The following is a 23,937-nucleotide window of genomic DNA, read 5'->3' as shown; positions in this document are numbered from 1 at the left end:
TGGAATCGAGAGATCATCAGTGGGGTTGGTTTCTCTGCAGCCTCTCCCCTTGCCTGGCAGGGGCTGCCTCTCTGTGTCATGTGCTCATTTCCCCTGTACCTGTGTCTGAATCCACCCCCGCTTTTCCTTTTTTTTTTATTTTTGGCTTTTTAGGGCCACACGCACAGCATATGAAGGTCCCCAGGCTGGGGGTCTCATCGGAGCTGTAACCGCCGGCCTACACCACAGCCACAGCAACACAGGATCCGAGCCACGTCTGTGACCTACCCCACAGCTCACAGCAACACCAGATCCTTAACCCCCTGTGTGAGGCCAGGGATTGAACCCACAACCTCGTGGTTCCTAGTTAGATTCATTTCCGCTGTGCCACGATGGGAACTCCTGAATTTCCCCTTCTTATGAGGAGACTGGCCAGAATAGATGGGGCCCCTCTAACAGCCTCGTTCTCACCCCATCACCTCTTTAAAGGCCCTCACTCCAAATATAGCCACCTTCTGAGGTGCCGGGGGTGAAGGCTTCAAATCTCTGGATTTGGGGGAACACATCTCATGACAGCGGGTGACGGGAGAGTTCTGATCCCAAACTATATATAACAGGAGGCACACAGAAGCGGAGGCAGACCAGCCAGAGATGTAAATTACTTCTGGATGAGACCGCGTGTCACGTCTTCAGCCCCGTGATCAAACTTTTACCCCAGAAAGTACGATACGGTCCAGAGCTGTTACCTCTTGCCCTCCCCGTGCCTGGTCCCTCAGTCAGGTGACATCTCCACGGTCACTGGGTGGTTCCTGGGAGAGCTGCTCTCTGCGTGGGCCATGCCCCGGGAGGTCCTACTGCCCATCCATCCGACGCACCAGCTCCTGCTCCGGGGATCACAGGCAAATGGCCCTTGGGAAGCAGGCTTCTTCCGGGCCAGGAATCTTCAGGGCTGGCTTCCCGCACAGTGGGCTCTTGGGAGGAACGGTGTTGAGTGGACCGACAGCAGCCTCAGCATGAGCGGGGGCTGCAGAGGTGGTGCTGGGGCAGCTGGAGGGGGAAACAGAGCCCGTTCTCCAGGGCGAGCAGGGGGCGTGCGGGTGGCGTGGAGGCAGGGCTGCAAACAGGAGGACGAAGAGGGAACATGGGTGCAGCACAATTTCAGATGCGGTCCCTTTCTCTCCTTATTCTCCTGCACGCACAGCCGGTGACTACTGAGGGCCAGGCCCTGGGGACACAGAGGGGTCAGACCCAGTCCTTTGCTTTGAGGAGCACCGCTTAGGTGGGAGACACATGGGGACACAGAGTCATTCGCTGTGGCCTGAGCCCAGCCAAGCGCCAGCCTGGGAAAGGCACCTGACTCAGCCATGGAGTGAACTTGCTGGTACCCTGAGGGCAGGGCGGAGGGGCTGGTCCTCCGGTGCAGAAGGCTTCCCCCCTGGGAGGCTGGGTGGGCGCTGGCCAGGTTGGGCATGGGAGAGACAGGCCAGCTCTGGCTGGCCAGGACGGGGTTCAGCCAGGGGTGCGGGGTCCGCACGCACGTCTGCACTCTGCCATTTTCTGGTTGTGGCCAACATCTCGCTTGAGCCTTCTGTTTGTGCATTCCAGACCTCATCGGGCATGCCTGCTTGTATGGCCCTTTATGGTATGCAAGCCCCGTCAGGCATCCAAAGACGGTGTGACTGGGAATTTGGTATTAAGCTGTATTATTGAGTTCACAAACTCAACGTTCAGAAATCTAACCAAACAAGGGATTTGCAACAGTTTCAAACAGGGCAGCGCCGACGACACTTCCCATGACAATCAGCTTGTTTACCACTCCGAGGTGCCCCCTAACCGCTGTTGACATGCTCATTTGCATGCCAATACCCAGAATGCTTTTCCAGCCCCACAGAGCTTGGGTTCTGCCAGGGAACTGAAGGGTTTATTTATACATACAATGCATGACAACTTCATTTTCTGAAGCATCTTTCATACAAACCGTATCCCCAAAATGCCTTAAGTTGGTGAAAGCATTTCACAATCCTTTTAGCGTTTAAACCCTCCTTTCTGGGCTGCGGTGGGGTTGAGATAATTTGGGCATGCGCAAATTAACATTTTAATTAAAAAGATGCGGAGGGAAATGAGATTGCGGTCATATTACGCTTGGTGTATTGGGCCCAGGCTATGAAGAGAAACTCTAGGGCACAGATAGAGCAGTGGCTTTTGGAGCAAAAGAGAGCACTCCTGTGCCCGTTGGAGGAGCCCGGATCACAGCCAGGATACCTGGGTGGCCTTCTGACAGCTGCAATCCCTTTGCACGGTGGCTCCTGAGAAGACATGGATCTCAGGCCATTGGGCATCAATGTACAGGGGACAAAAACGCACATAGCTGTGTGCGACTTTTCAATTTTAAGAGCGCAACAGAAGAAAAACCATGTGAACTGGTAACCCTGTGAGCTCTCAGGAGACGGGTTGGGCACTGAGAGTTGTTCCTTTATGGAAGGGAAGTCCTTCCTGTCTTTTTGTCCCCAGTGGAAAGCGTTGGAAGAGTCCCTCAGGAAAGCCAAATTTGAAGGTCTTAGGTAGGAGAAAGCCAGGTTTTGGGTCAAATGCAACTTAGAAAAACAAAATGGGAGTTCCCGTCATGGCTCAGTGGTTAACGAACCTCAATAGTATCTATGAGAACGCGGGTTCGATCCCTGGTCTTGCTCCGTGGGTTAAGGATCCGGTGTTGCCATGAACTGTGGTGTAGGTCGCAGACATGGCTCAGATTCTGCTGTGGCTGTGGCAAAGGCTGGCAGCTACAGCTGCGATTCGACCTCTAGCCTGGGAACCTCCATATGCCGTGTTATGGTTTGGTGTTTTCTTTTTTGAATCACTTCTGCAGCCCCAGGCTTGGCTCTTGGGGTGGGGAGGCCAGAGAGGCCGTGATGTCAGAGGTGTCCCAGCTGTATGACAGGGCTGGCCAGGCTGTTTACCTTGGATGGACAGTAAGTTGATCAACCCCCCTTCCTCTGTCCCTTGGGCCTCCAGCCATCGTAGCCAACCCCGTACCACCCCTGTCCACAGCCTCAAGACTGGCCTGTGGCCTGCAGAGCCCATCCGTGTTTAGAAGGGTCATCTCTGGGGCTGCCACTTTATATACCCCTTGTGCCACTCTGGCCCTCATCACAGGACACTCTGGCAGAGAGATGTGCTCTTGCCTTTTGGTTGAGGCCATTTAACTGGGAGGACGCAAGCCTGGAGCTGGTCGTTGCCGTTACCCCTCTGCCCCCGCCCCCAACCCCACACTCCCACCTGCCAGGACACAGCCTCATCCGCGGGAGGGAAGAAGGCAGCGCACAGAGCAGAGCGAAGCTGAGGGTCGGCCCGAGAGGGTGAGTTGTCTGCCCATGTCGCTGCGTCCTTGGAGCCTGATGACGTGCCCCTAGGAACTTGATTGCTTCTGTGAACCAGCAGACACCTTTCAGATTAGAGTAGCTTGAATTCGGTTTCCGACACTCACAGCAAAGAGGATGGTGATGGGAAGACTGATGGAGAAACTCTGGATCATTCTTTTTGCTTTTTTACCGCCACACCTGTGGCATATGGAGGTTCCCAGGCTAGGGGTCCAATCGGAGCTGCAGCTGCCAGCCTGCACCACAGCCACAGCAACGCGGGCTTTGGGCTGTATCTGTGACCTACACCACAACTCACGGCAATGCTGGATCCTTAACCCACTGAGCAGGACCAGGGCTCGAACCCTCATCCTCATGGACACTATGTCAGGTTCTTAACCTGCTGAGCACAGTTCATGGACTAAGCAGTTCTGTGAATCTGTGTTCAAGGGGGGCCGCCCCCTCAGAGGGGCCTGGCCAGGCAGGGCCGTGTCCTAAGTCTCTGGGCAGCATGTGCTTGAAAATGGGAGGCGCCACCTCCAGGAAGCCCAGTGCTGCTCCAGGGAGAGGCCAGCTCATGTTCCAGCTGTGAGTCAGGCCATAACATCTGGATGATGAATTCTGCAACTACCCACTCAGGTCTAAGTGCCCCAGCTCATCCAAAGCGAATGCATGGGCAGCAGCCTAAAAGCACTGGGCCAGGGAACCCCATGAGAAAGCAGAACTGGTCACCCAGTCGGGACTGAGACTTGGCTCCAGGGGCAGAACAGTCCTGCTTGTCCCAGCTCTCCTCCCAATCCGGTGCAGGATCTAAGTAGCTCATACCTGGCTTGGATTCCCGAATCACTGGGGGTTCTCCGTTGCAGACAGCAGAACCAGCTCCAGCGACTTACCCAGGAAGGTCTTAAATGAAAGCTCACAGAGTCAATGGGAAAGCTGGTGAAATGGCCTGGAAACCAGGCAGGCAGGAAGGGAAGGTACAGCCGTGGGCTCACCACCAGGCAGTCCAGTTAGATGTCACCTCTGGGGCCTCCACCCTGGACAGTTTCCTCTACCACTGTCCTCTGCCATCGCTCAGAGACTTTTAGCTTTGTAGCCAAAGGAAATAATCTCTAACTGAAACATGCACCTCTGTGTCACTCCCCTCTAGATTCAGATTTCTGGGGGACATGTGGGGTCCAGGTCCCATGTCTTTGCCTAACTTACTAGGGAGGGGACAACAGTGAATATCTAGTCCCCATTGGATTTCGGAGTAGAAAGTGGGACCCTGGCTGTGGAGTACTCCCACAGTGTGCAAATGTCTGCCTCAGTGGATGCCTCCTTTTGCTCCAGAACTGACCTTACTTTACGCTTGACAAAACAAAAGTCTAGATGCTTATTAGAAAACGGGGGAATGGTCCTGGTAGGAAAAGGAGAAAGCTCCACCAATGTCAGTTATACCCCCCTGACTTTAAAGAGGAAGAAGCTGAGATCCAGGGAGACTGTAATTGGTCCAAAGTTATAGAATTAAGAATTAAAAGTTTAATTTTTTTTTTAAAGTTTAAAAATATGAGGGGAGTTCCTATTGTGGCTCAGCAGGTTACAAACCCATCCATGAGGGTACGGATTCAATCCCTGGCCTCACTCAGTAGGTTAAGGGTCCGGCGTTGCTATGAGCTATGGTGTAGGTTACAGACGCAGCTCGGATCGTGTGTTGCTGTGGCTGTGGTGTAAGCCAGCAACTGTAGCTCCGATTTGACCCCTAGCCTGGGAACTTTCATATATATGTACACACACACATATATATATATGGCTGGGTCACTTTGCTGTACAGCAGAAATTGACAATCAACTATAATCATTAAAAAAAACAACAACAAAGTTATAGAATTAGTTGGTGGCGTAATTGGGGCTGGACCTCAGAGTCCTGACTCCCAGCCCAGTGCTCTTTCCGATACATTCTTATGGTCTTGCATTAGCCTGGGGTGGCAGGGGGTCTGGGGAGCCCTCACCCAGACCAGAATTTTCTTAGTCTGTGATGGCCGCCATGCAGAATGCCATAGACTGGGTGGCTCAACAGCAGAAGTTTATTTTCTCTCTTACGGAGTTCTGGAGCTCTCAGATCAAGGGGGCGGTGGGGTTCATTTCTCCTGAGACCTCGCTCTCCCTTGTCTTCACACGCGTGTCCCTCTGGGTGTGTTCACATCCCCTGTCACAGCCTCTTCTTATGAGGACACCAGTTATCTGGGATCTGGGCCCCACCCTCATGACCTCATCTGACCTTAATGCCCTCTTCAGCAAAGAGCCCATCTCCGTGGTGACCTTCTGAGGTGCTGCGGTTACGGCTTCAGCATCTCTCCTGGGGGCATGGGGCACAATTCAGCCCCTAGCAGAGCTACGTGGGAAATTCCCATCACAGGACCGAGGACGCAGCCATCTGCTTCTTGCTGCCACTTGCTGGGGTCAGTCTGTGGAGGTGGCCCCTGGCTCCCCTGATCCCAAAGCCTGGAGCCCAGTGGGACCAGCAGGGGAAGCTCCTCCCTGCGGGGCTCCTGAGCCTGGCATGCCCTCGTGCCCAACGCCCTCAGGACCCCCCTGACTGCACGGCACAGGTTGGCTCCTCGGGGCAGCACTGTCCTCACCCACGACCAACTGCTGGAATCAGGATGCTTCGCCAAGCCCCTCCCAGCATGCCTCGGGGCACTTCCTCCCGTGCTGGGGAGGAAGGAAGGCTGTTTCCAGACAGGCCTGGACACCAGGCTGCGAGATGTCAGGCTCAAGGCCGTGGATATCTTGGTTCTTTCTAGGGAACTTTCTGGAAGAACAGGGCTTGGACTCACAGTGACAAGATGACCTAAAGCTGATGACCATTCAGCTTCAGGGTAGCCTGGTTCTTCTCCAGGTTTCTTTACATTCCTTTCTTTTCCGCCTGTCCAACACACACTTGCACACACACGCCACACATGCACACACGCATGCACGGGCACGGGCACGCACATGCATCTATTCGGATGTCAGTATTAGAAGCCCACCTATTGATCACCACGTAGAGTCCTGGGGAGACCCTGGATGGGTGAGGTCACTGCCTCACTGGAGTCAGTTTACCCTTGACTTTGGGGGTGAGTCCAGGTCTAAAACCGTCTGGGTAGCCTGTTCTCTCACCCCACAGAGCTCAGGCTCGGGGACACAGGGCCCAGGCCACCCTGATCCATGCCAGTGAGACTTCTGGGGCCCTTCCTCTGACCTCTGCCCCCCCCCTTTTTTGCTCTCACATATCCCCTGCATCCCTTATTCCTCAGGAACTCTCTACTCCTTTGCCTTCTAGAGTCTTCTCTCAGACAAAGTGAACAGTGTGCTCAGAGGTACTGACTCGTGGGAGTTCGTGTGTTGAGTCATATATGAGAGGCCCTCCTGTGTCAGAAAGAACTGACTTCTAGTTTCAGACATTGACGAAGCAGATAAGGTTTGTGTTCCAGAAAAAAACCGTGGTGGTGGTGGTGGTGGTGGGTGTGTGGGTGTGTGTGTGTGTGTGTGTGAGACTTAGGGAGACACCACCCAGGCTCCTACCACCGCTGCCCCCCACCCACCCAAGGTTTGGTCATGTAGATACTCATGGGCATGACTGATGGAGAAGCCCAGGTGTCCTCAGGTCATGGGACAATGGACAGAATGTTCTTGGAAAGGTCCTACTGGCTCTGTAAACTTAGCTCACCCAGCACTCCTTTCAGTCAGCACTCTGACCCATTCACCCTCTCAGCCCACAGTCCCAGGGCTGTCCGACCAGCTGGCATGCGCCCACCGTGCAGTCTCTCCTGGTGCCCTCCACCCATCATCTCTTTCCCCTTCCTGCTCCCAAGCCTGTGCTGAGTGCATGGCCAGCGGCCTGGTTGGAGAAGGTACAGGTGTTCCATGAGGGATGGCCGAAAGGAGACAGGGGGCTGGGCTACCGAATCCTGGCCGCAGTGACTGGCCATCCTCAGCGGAAAATATACGAGTCTAGATCAGAGGTTCTCAGCCTGAAGAGTGGTTCTCAAACTGAAATGTCCACCCAGGGGGACACATGGCAGTGTCTGGAGACCTTATTGGTGGTCGCAGGTGGGGAAGCTGTGCTACCGGCACCTAGGGGGTAGAGGCCAGAGATGCTGCGAAACATTCCACGGTGCACAAGGCAGTCCCCAGGAAGAAGCATGATTTAGTCCAAAATGTCAGTAGCAGGGAGGATGAGGAACTGGTCATAATGCAGGTGGAAAGAGTCCCTGTGTGGACCCCAGTGATGCCCACCGCCTGGGCAGGGCTTGGCAGAGATGAGGTGAGCCATTGCCGATTCTCAGAAACGACCAGCTCCAGGGAGGCCTGGAAATGTGTGCCCTTGTGTGTGTTCTCTGGCCCCTCCGTGGTAGATTCGGGTTGCACCTGTGTGCGAGTGGTCACGTTGCAGCCTTCAGTAGATAACTTAGCACTGGTTATGCCCCAGGCACAGCTATAGGCAAGTAACAACAACAGCAATAGTGTGGAACATTTATTGCAACTTGGCAGACTTTGTGCATAGCTTTTTTTTTCCTCTCTTTTTTTTAGGGCTGCACCTGTGGCATATGGAAGTTCCCAGGCTAGGGGTCTAATCAGAGCTGCAGCTGCCAGCCTACATGACAGCCACAACACAGGATCCGAGCCTCATCTGCAACCTACACCACTGTTCACAGCAAGGCCGGATCCTTAACCCACTGAGCAAGGCCAGGGGTTGAACCTGCATCCTCATGGATACTAGTTGGCTTCTTAACCCGCTGAGCCACAATGGGAATTCTGCAGTTTATGTGAATTCTATCCTTTGATATTACAGGACAAGGCTGCTGAGTTACTATTACGATAACCCCCATTTACAGATGAAGAAACTGAGGTTTAGGAAGAAGCAGTGGTTTGCCCAAGATTACCCAGCTTGTAAGGAAATGCTGGAAAAGGGGAGCAAAGCCAGTCCCTTGGATTCTGGGATCCAAAGTCCTAGCCACTAAACCGCAGAGAAAAGAAAGATGCTGTCCCTGAAATAAAATCAGGGATCTGTACGTGGAGTAGTCCCAGTCAATGATCATTTTCAGGAAATTGCATCCTGATACCTTGGTTTGATTTTAATTTCATAATATGCCTTGCAACTCCCAAATTCCAGCTCAAAACCAGATTCTGTCTCCTAAAATGAGAAGCTTCCGTTTCTCCAGGCGCACCCTGCCCTGGTCCCAACCCAGGCAGCAGTGTCAGTCTGGACCGAGGCCAAGGCTCAGAGACTGCAGAGTGAGGAGTGTTTGAACCAAAGCGTGTTGGAACCCAAAAGCTATAACCGCCCCTGCAGGCGGCGGCTGGTTGCAGAGAGCTCCCGCGCGTGCACCGCAGTCACGTCTGTGCTCTTGTCACCACCTTGAGAATCACTGGGGCCACAGCAAAGAGGGTGTGTGTTCTTTTGATGCGCACTGGGAGAACCCACCAGAAGGGCTGGTTTGCTGGGAGCTGGAGTGAGATGGGAATCCAAGTCTTGGGTAGAGAAAACTGGCAGGAAGAAAGGCGCGCTCCCGGCAGAACTGGACCCGTGTGGGCAGGGCGAGCAGCAGTGGGTCTGTGGCTTCTGCCAGCAGCTGGGACAGGAGGGGCCATTGCATAAGATGAAAACACTGAAGAGATGGGGGTTAGCATGGGGTGGGGATGGGGGCTGACCCAAATTCTTCACAGCGCTCCAAGCTATGTTTCCAGCCCCTCAGGAGAGCACACGCCACCCTCCCCACCCTGCTCCCAGCTCCCTTGGAGGCCCATCTCTGAAGCCGCATGTCTGGTCCAGGGGTGTGCCACCGCGAGCCAGAGAGAGCCTGTCTCAGGCGTACTTCCAACCCCCAGTTCGGAGACGGTGCTCGCTCCAAGCGAGCCCTTCGGATCCGCCACGGCCCTTCTCCTGCGGGGCTCCAAACCTCAAACGCAGACTGGTGGGTTGCGCTGGAGCCGAAGGATGCGAGATTTCACTGCCAAAGGGCTCTTGGAGCAATGGGTCAGCTGCGCAAAACTCGAAAAGCGTCGGAATCGATGATAATAACACAGTTGGTCTTCTATTCCCGCTGTGCCTTAAAGCGCCCGGGCTTCGGTTTAAATTGGTACCTTGCCCCCTCCTGGAAGGGCAGAGAACTGGTCTCGGATGAGACGGGCTCAGACTGATGGAGCTGGGGGGCAGGAAGAGGGTGCCGATAGGCCTACGGAACAGACTCAGCCTCAGGCGTCTGTTCCGGGAGGAGCCGGGAGTGGCCTCTCCGTGGCGAGCCAGATCGCGCCCGCCTTTAGTCTGGGGAACTGGAGAGAGAGCCCTGCCCTTGCTTGAGATGAAGGAAAAGAGGGAGGGTTTTAGAAAGGAACCCATAGATGTTAAGTAACCCTCACTGGAGCGCCTTTCTTGCCGAAAAGGATGCGAGTGTTTGCTTTGCCTAAATGTGCGGAGTTCTGGGCTCCCCCAAAGTGTGGTGTGTTCGAGGGGTGGGTGGTTGCAGAGGGATTTGGGGCAGGAAAGGTAATAGCCCAGGCCTCCAGGACGCGGAATGAGGGTCTTCAGGAGGTCGTGAGAACCTGGATCCAGTGTTTCCCCGTGTCTGATTTCCTGAGCGGCCGAAACCCACTCCTGTGGCCGTGCGCCCTCCGCCTCCGCGGAACTCGCGCTGCTCCGCGTCCCGCGTAAAACCCCAGCCTGTCGTCTCGGGAGGGCCGGGGTGTGCATTCTAAAGAGCGGGCTGTGCGATTGTAACAAGGATTGGTGGGAACGTAAGGTCTCAGAGCCACCAGCTAGGGCCAGGCAGGGCCCCTCGCGGGCACCCCGGCGCCGCGCCAGAGAGGTCTCGGTCGGTCCCCGAAATCGCAGCCCGCCGTCTAGGAGAAGGGACCCCGCTAACGGAATCTGCCTTAAAGCAGAGCGAGCGGGCCTTTCCGAGAGGAGTTCTTACTATTCCGTGGGGAAATTGCCCCTCACAAATGGGATAGATTTAAAAAAAAAAAGATTTATAGCAAGTGATCAATCCGAGCTCAGCAAAGGACAGAGGTCCCCCCGCTCCCGTGGGAGTGGTCGCTGACCTTGGGGATGGCGGTGTGGACAGCCGAGGTGGGGCCGGATCCCAGGCGGGAGAGGGGCGCTGCGGGGGGGTCAGGACTCGAGGCACAGCGCGGGGAGCCCCCTGTCCGTCCCTTCCGTCCGGACTCTGCTCCTTGCTGCGCGGGAGCGCCTGGCGCGAGTGGGGACTGGTGACCAGGGAGCGCACCCGGCTGGCGGGCGAGAAGGCGGCGTCTCAGGGGCTGTGGCTGCAGAGAGTGCACAGAGGGGCTGACCAGGCGCCCGGGGGAGGAACCGAGCTGTACCCGGGCCACCCATCCCAGCCCCCGCCCCCGCCCCTGCAGGAAGCCCCGACCGGGCCTGGGTGGAGCCACGTGCATTTCTAAGAAAAAAAAAAGTTTATTTAAAATTTTGTACATAAATAAATAAATAAATATCTTCTGGAATTACCGAGAGACCGAACAATTACAAGCTAAGCCAGGGGGCAGGGCTGGGGTCTGGGAGAAGAGGGAGCTCCAGAAGCAGAGAGCCGGGCTCTGGGGGAATTAAGAGTATCTCCGAAACAAAGTGAATCGGTTTCCCCCACACGAATACAATTTCCCTCGTGGGAGAGGAACCATGGGCACAGCAAGATCTGATGGAGGGACAAAGGACCATTGAACTTCGAGGAGGGGAAGAGAAAGGAAAAGAAAACAAACAGGAATTCATAAATGTCGGGGGGGGGGGGAATGGCCACCCAAGGGGTGAAAGGCCGAGATTGACCCAGGTTGGAGGAGAGCGAAGGAAGCGAGGAAGCCTGAGCCAGTCCAGAGACGGCGGGCGAGGAGGCGCCGGGGGCCAGCAAGGCGCTGGCCCGGGCCGCAGGGTTGCGTGGCTGAGAAGGACTCGCGGGCTTGCACTGTGTTCACAGCTTGGAGTCCGCTTTGGACGGGCGCGGGCCCTGGGTTGGGGATTCCAGGGTCAGGTCGGCCAAGTTCTTGGCGCTTCCCCGGGCCGGGGACCTCCGCAAAGCTGTGCCAAATCCGTGCGTGGCAGCGGTTTGGCAGTAGATGCCTGAGAACCAGCGCTGTGTCCCAGGACGTATTTGAACCGCGGGGAGGGTCTGGGGTGGGCGACGTGGGGAGGCGCGGGCTTAGGGAGTGACGGTGAGATCGCGGTCGTCCTTCCCCGAAGAGGACGGAGACATGGGCACCTCGTCGTCATCCTCGGAACACTTGGCTGAGGAGAGCGACGCGCACTTGCAGCCTTGCGGTGCGCCTCCGCCGGCCCCCGCGCTCCCGCCGCCGCCGCTGCCGCCGCCGCGGTGGTTGCTGCCTTTACCCTCCTTCTTGTGCTTCACCCGGCGGTTCTGGAACCAGATCTTCACCTGCTTCTCGGACAGATTCAGGTAGGTCGCGATCTCGATGCGGCGCAGGCGGGACAGGTACATATTAGAGGCGAACTCGCGCTCCAGCTCTAGCAGCTGCGTGCTGGTGAACGCGGTGCGCATCCTCTTGCTGCTGGGCAGCTGGTTGGAGCTGCTGTCTGGAGGGGGTGGGGGTGCAGAGAGGGAAGCGGTCAGACCTTCGGGCCGGATCCTCCGGCAGGCGGCCGTCAGAATCCCGGGACTTTGGTCTCTCACCCACCTCTTTGCCTCAACACAATGCACGGCAGAGAACCGCGGCGCCTCCTCGCCAAACATCGGGGACCCTGGTCCTCCCGGAGTCTCGCGGCGCCCGCACTCCTGTTTGGAGCGCCCCGAGCCCCAGCCCTCGTTCCCTCCCGGGAGCCCCCGGCAGGACCTAGACTTTCTGCCTCCTCCTCCCCCCTGGTCCCTCCAGCCGCCCGCCACCCAGAGTGTGCCCCCCAGGGGCCCGACCTGACCCTCATCGCCCCCAGAATGCCCGGGCTCCTCGTCGCCGTCCCTGCCCGGCCAACTTTCGTGTGCGCTGTGCCCCCGCGCGGCGGCCCGGCTTACCCACAGAGATGCAGTGGAACTGCCGGGGGTCGGGCAGCGGGTAGGAGGTCTGGTAGAGAGCGGCGGCGGCGGCGGCGGCGGCGGGGCCGTGGGCGACCCCGGGCGACACGGCCGAGTGCTGGCGGCCCAGGGGCGCGTGGCAGTACTGCGAGCCGAAGGGCGGGAAGGACGCCTTGAGCAGAGGCAGCGCGGGCGGCCCGGGGGGCCCGTGCAGCTGCGAGGCGGTGACGCAGAGCGGGCACACGCACAGCAGCCCGGCCTTGCGCGCGTGGCAGGCGCCGGGCGAGAGGCCGTGCAGGGCGTGCGGCGGCGGAACAGCGTAGGGAAAGAGCGGCGGCGGGCTGCCCTCCGGCGCCTTCTTCTCGCCTGCCTCGCGCAGCACCAGCGAATCCACGAGGAAGGAGCGCGGCATGGCCCCGGTGCGCAGTCGCCCCGCCGCCAGCCCGCTCCCGGCGCCCCGCGGACCTCGGGGCTCACCACGCGCTTCCCTGGGCCGCGGCCGCGCGCAGCTGCCTCTTCCGGGGAGGCCGAAGGCACCGCTGGGGCCCGGGCTGCAGGCGCCGCCGCTGCTGCCGCGGGCGCCGCCCAGAGAGCGCGGGGTGCTGGCCAGCGCTAGTGGTGCTGAAAGGCGCCGGCGGCGCCGCTTAAATAGGACTATTGCCATGTGATGGGCTACGCCAGGAGCGGCCGGGGCCTCTCAATAGGGTTTTTGTGCCTTTTCTCTTGGCATTCACTCTGCACGCTTCCTCATTATTTCACTTGTTAACTAAATGAACTGCATAATGTACTCTATTCTTGTCAACCCCACCCACGCCGTAACAGGCGCCCTCGCCCCCTCCTCTCCCTTTTGCGGGTTTATTTTCTCATTCTCCTGCGATTTAATATTCTTTTCTTTCTCTTTATTCCTTACTCCCCTTTGGCTTTGCATTGGCGATTGGCCTGTTTATCTTACTGATTTTGCACCCCCGCTGCCTCACTTCCACAGATTCCCCCCTTCCCATACGCACCCCCATCTTCTCTGCGCGCTGAGTCCCGGTCTCCCTCCTTCTCGCATTTCTCCCTGGCCCCCCAAGATCAGGCTGCCTCCACTCAGTTTACTCAGCTCAAGGTCCTGCACCCCTCGGCATCCACACAGCCAGCCTCCGATTTCCACCTGTGGAATCCCTTTCTCTCTCCCACTGTCGGAAGCGGGAGGACCAGGGCTCCTGCAGGCGCGGCGCCGCCGGGCGGAGAGGAGAAGGGCTCCGTGTTTCTTATCCAGACCTAGCTCCGCCGCGGTCCCTGTTTTCTCTAAGCTTCTCAGGTAGTCTTAACTTTGATGCCGCCTGCGATGCCCAGTCTTTGTTAGAGAGAGGCTAGTCAACCGGTCCTTCCCATCAAACGACAGGGAAGGATGTTAAGGAGAAAACAGCCCCTGAGAATCAGAGACAGAGAGACAGGGGATGGGAGGCAAGCCCAGCTGGTGAAGAAGAAGATCTCGCATCCCATCAGATGTGAAGCGTGCAGACGCTCAGAAACTCTCCTCAGCCCGAAGTTCGCTCCAAGGGCAGCCGTACTGGCAATTTCTGCTGCCTTCGCTCACCCACCCACCCGGGCCAAGCTTCAGTCTCCCCAAGAACTGCTGGTGTCGCGTCCCTCTCATCTTCCTGGTCACACAATGGTTAAACAACTTCAAACGCCAGGCGTCGTGTACACAGCTTTGGCTTTTAAAATCCCCCTCCGGGCTCAGCGCGCAGGAGCTTTTTCCATACAATGGGAAATTAGCATAAATATCTGAAATCTACAGCCTGAGACTTTTCAAGGAAGACGTTTCCTTTCGATTTTATTGGAACGGGGGGTCGCTGCAGTCACCTGCTCAGAGCCCTGAAAGGAATTGTGAGAGATGGAGGGGGAAGCTTTCCGGACCGACGGGGGAATCAGTCCACAGGAATCAGACGGCCCCAAATTGTAGCCTTTGCACGGCTTTTCATCACTGATGACATCTGTGCAATAACAACAAATTAGCGCTGATTAAAAAGCAGGGAGAATTTGAGAGAAAATAATGGATTCCATAAAAGAGAGAGGGGCAGTGGGGGAAAATAACCTGAACGGAGGACCAGCAGCAGTGAGGAGGGCCCGAGGCAGGAGGAGGGGCTCCACGCTTCCTTGCTAGTTCCGCGTGGGGGGTGGGGTGTACTTGGTGCCCCGACTGCCGGGGCCTCCTCCTGCCCAAGGCTCTCTGCTCTAGGTGGTGTTTGCAGATAAGCCAGGGTGCACCCGTGCAGTTTCATGCCCCTTGTGATTGCTCTCTGGGAAATTTGGGCTGGCCTGACCGCGGAGACTGGGCCCAGAGCAGGACTAGGGTGGGGAGAGGGTCTCCGTGCAGGGCAGAGGCGTATGGGAAAGGCGCTGGGTGCTGTGGAACCCAGAGAGGTGAGAGGGGTGGCCGATGCGCCCCAGGGCCGGAACTCTGGGAAGGGCCAGTGCGGAGTCCGGGGAGTCTCAGCTGGCGCTGGGAAGGAAGGGGTTAAGAGCCCCTGAAGGCGAGCAAGGCCAAAGCTACTGGGAAAGAATATCTAGGGGGGAAAAATAACCAGTTTTTTTTTTTTTCCTTCCCCTCCAGCCTCTGGACCTTATTGAATGTCATTGAAGAAAGTTTTGAATGCCAGATAAAGAGAGGCGAATTAAAGTGTGTGACAGCGGAGGATAAGCAAACACAAAGAGAACTCTGTCACACTTTGGGGCAAAATCCGTGGGCTTTTTACCAAGTCTCTTCGCTATGATTGAATTAAGTAATAGGAAAACATTTTCTTTCAGTTTAGAGCCATTAGACAAAAACTTCAAAGCGAATAACACTTTTTAATGTGCGGCCCACAATGGGTTGGGTTTTGTGCTGAAATGTTTAAATGGTTTGTTGTGCAACTCGGCGCGGGAGAGACCCGGGCCCAAGCAAAACAGCATCCCTGACAGTGTTTTCGGCAGGCCTGGCAAGAGCGCACACTTAATCCTCCCCTCCTAAGCCCCGCGGCCTGCGGCCCGAAAGGGGGCTCCCCACTCGTGGGTCCCGGGCCGCCGGCTGCGAAACCAGGAGCTGGAGGATTTCAGGAAGAAAGTTCTGTGTTCTCCCCCTGATCTCCCCGCCCCCAAAGGCCGGCTCCGCGGGGCATCGGGTGCGGCCCTGCGACGGTGCCCCCAGGCCTCTGCTGTCGCCTGACTTCCCGCCGCTGCCCTGGAGCCCCGGGAGCCCGGGAGGGGGGCGCTGCCGGGGTGCACGAGGGCGGCTGCAAGGCTTTGGAGTCCACGGCGCCTCCCACGGCTGGCTCCAGCCGGGTTAGAACCCTCCTCACCCGAGCAAACGCCCCCCGGGGCGGGGCGGGGGTGGGAGGCGGTGGGATTAGCCTGACAGCCGGGCAGAGAGGCCTGGGGGGCCCTGCGCTGCCCCCGAGCTGGTTTTCAAGTGTCCATCAGGGACAGTGCAACACGGAATCATTTCTGTTGTGTCGGTCTTTTCTTCTCCGCTCAGACTGCCCCCTTGCCTCCTGGTACAGGGAACGCGCCATGTTTCTCCTGGAAATGTAGCTGGAGGATATTTGCAGCAAAAACTGCACAGATTGCGGGGTGGGTGGGGCGTCTCCTTGTTCCCTTCTCGCACTGACACATTTCTTCAAATGTCATTTTCCTTTGCGGCAAGGCCAACCACCCTGCTGTAAAATATCACCCTTCCCTCCCCAATACTCCGCAGACAGTTCCTTGCTTTGTAAATACCTTCTGACTCTGTGTCCTTTACGCGTTTGTTTTTCTGTCCCCTACCCCCCCCACTCCCAGTGAAATATATGCTCTACTGAGGTGTTGATTTGTCTTGTGCATTACTGAATCCGACTTGGAACAGTTCCTGGCACATAGTAGGTGCTCAGCTTCTATTTGTTAGATAGAAAATGAAAGAACGGGAGTTCCCATCGTGGCTCAGGGGTTAACAAATCCAACTAGGAACCATGAGGTTGCGGGTTCGATCCTTGGCCTTGCTCAGTGGGTTAAGGATCCGGTGTTGCCGTGAGCTGTGGTGTAGGTCACAGGCGCGGCTTGGATCCTGCGTTGCTGTGGCTGTGGTGTAGGCCGGCGGCTACAGCTCTGATTCAACCCCTAGCCTGGGAACCTCCATAGGCCGCGGGTGTAGCCCTAGAAAAGACAAAAAAAAAAAAAAAAAAAAAAGAAAAGAAAAGAAAATGAATGAACGTGACCTGTCTCAGGGGTAGTATAGGGTAAAGGCGACTTCCTGATATGCCTGCTTAACACACCTGGACACTTAGGAGGGTGGCAGGGCTACCTGGCTCTCGGGGACGGTTGACTCTCTCCCAGCCACCACACCCTCCTCAGTGCCTGAACAGGACAGGAGCTCTTGTCTATTGTTTTTTTTTTTTTTTTTTTTTTTTTTTTTTTTAGGGCTGCACCTGCGGCATATGGAGGCTCCCAAACTAGGGGTCCAGTCAGAGCTGCAGCTGCCGGCCTACATCACGGCCACAGCAATGCCAGATCTGAGCCAAGTCTGCGACCTACACCACCACAGCTCGTGGCAATGCTGGTCCTTAACCCACCGGGCGAGGCCGGGGATCAAACCCACATCCTCATGGAGTTAGGTTTGTTACCAGTGAGCCACAGAGGGAACTCTCTCAGTGTGTTTATCGAGTGAATGGAAGATCTGCACGCAAAGTGGCCTTCATAGGAGTTCCCCGGTGGCCTAACGGTTAGGGATTTGGTGTTGTCACTGCTGTAGTGCGGGTTCAATCCCTGGTCTGGGAACTTCTGCATGCCATGGGCACAGCCAAAAAAGAAAGATGGCCTTCAGAGAGGCAAGGGGGCCCCATTCAAGGCAGTTCGACTGCCGCTCTTTTAGGGAAACTGGATGAACCCATTGGCAGTTCAAGGCCAGGTTGTCCTCTAGGCCTTCTCATGGCGTGTGGGAGAAAAGGTTGGTTAGAAAGAGAGAAACGTGGTGTCGGCTCTGGAAGTGCCAGTGACCATGTCTGTTCTTTCTGGCTGAGAACAATGGACAGGGAATTCTCATTGCTAAGAGAAGGGCGGCTGCCGACTAGGCCAGTAGTGACTCAGACAAGTCCCCCAGGAGAGACTAGATCCCTCAGTTGGGCAGAGGGGCAGGAGAGCACCTGCTCTCCCTGGGAAGGATGAGGGCGTCAGGGAGGCGGGGTGGAGGGCGCCCACCCTCGGGGCGTGGAGAGGTGCCCACGCCCAGGTGTGATGGGAAAGTGGAGGCCAAGCTGTGAAGGGCCACACCAACCGCCCTGTACTTGACCCTGCTCAGAAAATGAGAAGCAAGCAACAGCATCAGGTCTGAACTTGAAGCATAAAACTGGCAGCCGTAGGTGGTCCTACTGATGGAGACAGAGAAAAGCCAGAGCAGGGTCCAACAGACTTGGCTCGAAATGGATGTTTAGTGAACCACTGAACGAACAGAGGGAGGGAAACAAACAAGGAGGAAATTGTATCCGTTCAAGCGATGACTAATGACCTGAGCCGGGCTGGGGGCAGAAGGATCAGAAAGGGGAAATATTGAGAGAATGCGAAGGGGAAAGAGGTGAGACTGGGTAGGGTGGGGTGTGTCTCTCTGTGTGTGGGGGGGTGTTGGAGGGGAAGGCCTGAGAGAGGGAGACACACGCTAGTGGGTGGTGATGCCATTAAGGGCAGGACCCATTTTGCTTGTGAAACTGTAACATGATGTCATATTTGGATGTGTGGCATTTCAGTCCTTAACCTCAGAGCCTTCTGCTGACGTCCATGGTGAAAGTGTGAGGCTGAAGCTGAGTACAGATTAGAGATGGAAAGAGAGGATTTAGGACTTAAGTAAAAAATGGTAGCTTTAGTCTTAGGATGGATGAGCTTGGAGCTGGGGGAGTGTAGAGGAAAAGAGGGTTATACATGTATTCCTGGGAGCACCTGTCTTTAAAGAGACAAGAGGAGGGAGGCCTCCTTGAAAGTCTGAGGGTTTTCAGCATCGTCTTGGACCAGGAAATAATCTTTATGATAGAAGCTTCACGTGGGGCATAATGGAGCAGAGAGACAGACAGAACCAGGGTCCCTGAAGATCGAGGGGCATCTCTACCTATTTTTTTGTGAGCAGAAGATAAATGTTTATCTTTTATTTTTTGTCTTTTTGTCCTTTTAAGGCTGCACCCACATGCACCTGCGGCATATGGAAGTTCCCAGTCTAGGGGTCCAATCAGAGCTATAGCTGCCGGTCTACACCACAGCCATAGCAAGGCAAGATCCGAGCTGCATCTGCAACCTACATCACAGCTCACGGCAACGCTGGATCCTTAACCCACTGAGCGAGGCCATGGATGGAACCTGCATCCTCGTGGATGCTAGTTGAGTTCTTTAACCACTTAGCCACGACGGGAACTCCTAAATGTTTCCCTTTTAAATTATTATTTGAACTTTTATGTGTGGCTGTATTTAGTCATACCTGACATGGTCCCTAGGTCCTGATTCAGCCAGATAGTGGGAATCAAGGCAAATGAAGGAATCAGTGGGACTCATGTCATAGCAGCTGGGGTGTCCTCTCTCGTTTTGTCCCAACCGGATTACAAGGCCTTCAGGGCAGTGATAAAGACTTATTTGTGCTGATGTCACCAACTTTTGTCACAGCACTTGGCATATTAGATACATGGAATAAATGTTTAATGTCAGTGCTAACGGCAGTACAGGAGCTGTCCTTTCTTTGCACCTGTTCAGTGCATCACAGCTTCATCTCGATGAGCAGGGCAAGATTTCAGAAACTCTTTGGAGTTCCTGTTGTGGCGCAGCGGAAACGAATATGACCAGGAACCATGAGGTTGCAGGTTTGATCCCTGGCCTCGCTCTGCAGGTGGAGGATCCAGCGTTGCCGTGAGCTGTGGTGTAGGTTGCAGACGCAGCTCGGATCTGGCGTTGCTGTGGCTGTGGTGTAGGCCAATGGCTATGATTTTGATTGGACCCCTAGCCTGGGAACCTCCATATGCCGCAGGTGTGGCCCTAAAAAGACCAAAAAAAAAAAAAAAAGAAAAGATTTCAGAAGCTCCTGGTGCTTTTGCTCTCTTATAGTAAAATTAGGATGATAAATCCCCCTCCTGGTAAGGATTAAAGATGACATACGTGGATCCTGGATACCCAGTCAGGGTGCAGTTGAAGGCAGTTCATACCCATAACCCAGGGCTTCTGTTTGAACCTCGTGCATCCTCTGGTCTCACTTGCAAAGTGCCTTCCCCTCCATACAATTTTCTGGAAGTCCTTCCTGGGCTGCGTTACAGGAGCCCCCTGGCACCTGCCGTGACCCACCAAATGCTTCTGCTCCAGAGCGTTTTCTCCTTCTCCACGCGCTCAGCCTGGCACACGGCTGCTGCCTCCTTCCACGTCTTGCTCCGGGACCGCTACGAACCCCTCACGCCCATAGAGCCCTAAGCACGCGCTCCGAGGCAGAGTGTGCCCTCAGCGAGGGGGAGCTGTGTTTTCTTTCCTGAGCGACAGGATGCAGGAACATGCGTGAGGCCCCCTCTTGGCGTGTGTCGTCCGGCATGAGTAATCCACACCAGGCCTTTTTCTTTTCTTGTCCACCTCGGCATCCTTGGATGCGAAGTTGATTCCTGCGGCGAGGAGGGCGTCCTCTTGCTCGGAGACCTGGGAGGTGAGCGTGAGTTTCAGTAGGAAGTGTTTGTAGATTTCAGGAAGGGGCCGTCATGGAGGGTTTGAAACAGACAGAACCGGTCTCCCCTCCAGTCAGTTCCACGGCTGAATGGACCCCTTGTCCTTAAGCACAGCCTTCAACCTTGGTCCTCATCCCCCTACGATGACAGGGACTCTTGAGTCATGGGGCTGGACTTCATTGTCTGTGGCCTAAAGCAAGACGCCCATCAGGACACTTGGTTTTGAGACCTTCCTGTGTAAATATTTCCTGTCCTATCTGCCTTCCTTTCTTTACCAGCAGGAGCCCGAAGCTCACTGATCAGCCAGGTGGCAGCAAAAAGCAATAAACCACAGACGATGGAGCCCTCCTTTGGCTGCTCGCTTCCCTCCTCCTCGCTCCCCATTTATACCGGCACAAGCCCAGGACGCGTCCCCTCCCCCAGCCTCCCATTCTCTGAAAGCCCGGTGGCTCAAGAAACACCCTAGCAAGCCAGGATGAGCCCCTGGAAGGGAACAAGCAGGGGGCTTGTTCAGAGCTGAATTCCATGCTGTGTCACTCAGAGCAGAGCAGACTGGTTTTAAAAGTCCTGGGGGTTCTGTGACCATCACCCCAAACCCCACCCCCGATGAACACAGCCAAGGCCTGTTTTGTTCCGTGAGTACTTGGCTATAGCAAGTACTTCTCAGAGGCACAGTGAGCTGATTGGTGCTGGCGGTGGGCTCATTACATTCCGGAAGAGGAAGGGGTTGGAGGAGGGAGGGCTTCCCAGAAGATGAGGGGTGCCTGGAGACCTGGAGTCTCGTAGCTGCTCTGGGGTTTTTCTCAGGGATGCGCTTACTCCGGGCAGGGAGCCGGGGCTTTCCACTGTGGATGAATGCCGGTGGATTCTGGGGCCATGCTGTCTTGCTGTCATGTGCTACCCCAAAGGATAAAGTCCTCACCCCTTGGCTCCTGTTCCCCCTCCTCCAGAACCCCGGTTCTTAACTCCCAGGAAGAGGGTTGCCTCTGTCATGACGACTTGGGTACCTGTGGCTGTGCAGCTCTGTCGTTTCGGAGGACCAGGCTGACACCCCCAGCCCAGCAGACCCTTGTACAAAGGAAGCAGTGAAACCGGCAGGCTCCTCAGAGCCTTGTTGATCAGTGGGTCTGCTCTGAGGGGCCCCGGCGCCTCAGAGGGACATTCTCTTTCCAGCGAACAATGTAGACTTTGGGAATAAACTGGATCCCTAGGAAAAGTCACTTCCTGTTCCTTCTCCAGCTATTTAGCAAAGGCTAACACCGCGGGGCAGTTTTTATCAGCCAGAGCCTTAAAGCTCCGCCTGGCTGCTTCTATCCTGGGAGAGAGTTTGTGCAGCAGACACAACACTTCCCTAAGCTCTCGCTACTCACGAAGAGTCAAAGCACAGGGGGTTCCCGTGGTGGCTCAGCGGGTTAAGAATCTGACTAGTATCCATGAGGATGCGGGTTCAATCCCTGGCCTCGATCAATGGGCTAAAGGATCTGGTGTTACCGACAGCTGCAGTGTAGGTCGCAGAAAGGTATGGCTCAGATCTGGCGTGGCTGTGACTGTGGTATAGGCCAGCAGCTGCCCCTCCAATTTGACCCCTAGCCTGGGAACTTCCATATGTCACACCAGCAGCCCTAAAGGGGAGGGGGGGGGAAGAAGAGTTAAAGTGCAGGAGTTCCCGCTCTGGCGCAATGGGATCGGCAGCAACTCTGGAGCACTGGATCACAGGTTCGATCCCTGGCCCGGCACGGTGGGTTAAGGATCTGGCATCGCTGTAGGTTGCAACTGTGGCTTGGATCTGATCCCTGGCCCAGGAGCTCCATATGCCACAGGGAGGCCAGAAAGCACACATTGGGACCAGCCCAAGCGATCTTTCCAACTTACTGTCTTGTCTTAGGGTCTTATGAGTAGGTCTCTTGGCCTTTCAGGAACATCACCCCCACGACTGCACTCTGCCAGTGACTCCAGTTCAGAATGCATGTGGCCCTGGCATAGGGTGCCGACCTGTCTCCCTTGTCCCCACGCCAACCAAAGACATCATTACTGGGGCAGGTTCTAGGATCACCCATCCCACTTTTCCAGGGTCCTTTTCCTGCGTCCTTGACGCTCTGATGGGGGCAGAAACTAGCAGGGCTGAGGTCCCTGGGAAATGGCTTCAGAGGGAGGGCCTCGCCTCTTCACTTGTTAACACGGGCGCTTCGGGAAGATGATGGTGTTTGTCACAGAGAAATAACAGGAAAATAAAATTTTAAAAAAGTGCTCTAATTAGTGAGGCTGGGTTTTCCAATAATGAGTATGCTTACTTTCCCTTTCAGTCTTTTTTTTTTTTTTTTTTTTTTTGCTTTGTAGGGCTGCATCTGTGGCATATGGGGGTTCCCAGCCTAGGGGTCTAATTGGAGCCGAAGTCGCCGGCCTATACCACAGCCACAGCAATGTGGGATCCAAGCCACATCTGCAACCTACAGCACAGCTCATGGCAACACCGGATCCTTAACCCACTGAGCGAGGCCAGGAATTGAACCTGCAACCTCATGCTTCCTTGTCGGATTCATTAACCCCTGAGCCACGACGGGAACTCCTCAGTCTTAACTAAGACTCAGAAGGCTTTCTTTTTGGAAAATATATGATATTTGGATGGAAAAGGAGAAAAAGAATGACGATTTTGCATCCTCCTCCTTCTCTTATCCCTGCTTTCTTCTTCCTTTCTTCATCCTCTTCCTCTCCCTCCACTGTCTAATTGTCACCACCGCCGTCATCACCATTGTTCGCATCATCAGACGTTTCTCGGGGGAGGCGGTAGAGCTGTGATGACCAGAGAGGTTCAGTCTCTACTTGGATTAGTTAGTGCAGGAAACAGAAGCCACTCCAGCTATTTTAAGCAGTAAAGGAAGGATTTAGTAGAGAATATTTGGTACTTACAGAGCTCTTGGGAGGAACGGGGAAGAGGACTCGAGGCTGGGCCTTCAGGAGGCTCCGTGACACCCAACTGGTCTGCTGCAGTCAAGAAATAGGGAGCGGAGTTCCCATTGTGGCTCAGTGGTTAATGAACCCGACTAGCATCCATGAGAATGCGGGTTTGGTCCCTGGCCTCGCTCAGTGGGTTAAGGATCCAGTGTTGCCGTGAGCCATGGTGCAGGTCACAGACGTGGCTTGGATCTGGCGTTGCTGTGGCTGTGGTGTAGGCTCGCAGCTGTAGCTCTGATGGAACCCCTAGGCTGGGAACCTCCATATGCCACGGGTGCAGCCCTAAAAAGACAAAAAAAAAAAAAAAAAAAAAAAAAAGAAGAAATTGGAAGGGCAGGAGGCTGCCACAGACACAGCTAGGCTCACAAATCATAGTCACAGATGCAGCCATTTGCTGTTTCTCTTCGTTTCCTTTTGACACCATAAGCTAGTTGGATACCAGGATGCTGCATGAGAAAACCCCAGATCTCCAGGACTGTCTTTGCCAGAAGCAACAGGAGGCGGGAAGACAGCCTTGCTGGGAGACGATTTTCCCCAATTCTTGTGTCTGCACATTGCCGAGGTACCCACCGGTTTGTTCTAGGCTGTCTTTCCAAGGATGCTTGCATAGCCGACGGCCTTGGCCTTGGAGATCCAGAGCAAAGGCCAGGCATGCCTACTGGCCAGTACAAAAGACTTGGGTTCTCTACACTCGGGGTTCCCCTCCTTTATTTTATTTTTATTTTTTGTCTTTTTTCCTTTTTCTTGAGCCACTCTCGTGGCATATGGAGGTTCCCAGGCTAGGGGTCCAATCAGAGCTGTAGGCACTGGCCACGCGGGATCCGAGCCGTGTTTGCGACCTACACCACAGCTCACGGCAACACCAGATCCTTAACCCACTGAGCAAGGCCAGGGATCAAACCCAAAACCTCATGGTTCCCAGTCGGATTCGTTAACCATGGCGCCGCAACGGGAGCTCCACGGTTCCCCTCCTTTAACG

General features: G+C 55.5%; 2 protein-coding genes and 1 long non-coding RNA gene across 8 annotated transcripts in view; 1 reads left to right on the top strand and 2 right to left on the bottom strand.

Annotated features, from left to right (window-relative positions):
* Window positions 1-23,937, bottom strand: part of LOC110255797 (uncharacterized) — a 440,685-nt gene that overhangs the window by 113,269 nt on the left and 303,479 nt on the right. The gene's annotated exons all lie outside the window — the stretch shown is intronic.
* Window positions 1-23,937, top strand: part of LNX2 (ligand of numb-protein X 2) — a 370,946-nt gene that overhangs the window by 123,003 nt on the left and 224,006 nt on the right. The window lies entirely within an intron of this gene.
* GSX1 (GS homeobox 1) lies at window positions 7,231-12,933 on the bottom strand. The gene is made up of 2 exons (XM_003482869.5): window positions 12,334-12,933; window positions 7,231-11,900 (listed from the first exon to the last, which is right to left on the bottom strand). The coding sequence occupies exons 1-2, from the start codon at window positions 12,743-12,745 to the stop codon at window positions 11,509-11,511; spliced, it is 804 nt and encodes a 267-aa protein (XP_003482917.3). The 5' UTR covers window positions 12,746-12,933; the 3' UTR covers window positions 7,231-11,508.

Source organism: Sus scrofa, chromosome 11 (assembly GCF_054392235.1).
Source record: "Sus scrofa isolate SSC_HxYL_T2T_F1_AM1 chromosome 11, Sscrofa_HxYL_maternal_Yorkshire_Landrace_v2.0, whole genome shotgun sequence".
NCBI lineage: Eukaryota > Metazoa > Chordata > Mammalia > Artiodactyla > Suidae > Sus > Sus scrofa.
The sequence above is the reverse complement of the archived record's forward strand: the minus strand, read 5'-3'. Positions and strand labels throughout refer to the sequence as shown.

Excerpts from the sequence above, each read along its gene's own strand:
- GSX1 (XM_003482869.5), bottom strand. The coding sequence starts at position 12,745 with ATGCCGCGCTCCTTCCTCGTGGATTCGCTGGTGCTGCGCGAGGCAGGC. Across the intron at positions 11,901-12,333 it reads GTTCCACTGCATCTCTGTGG|ACAGCAGCTCCAACCAGCTG; the intron begins GTAAGCCGGGCC and ends CACCCCCTCCAG.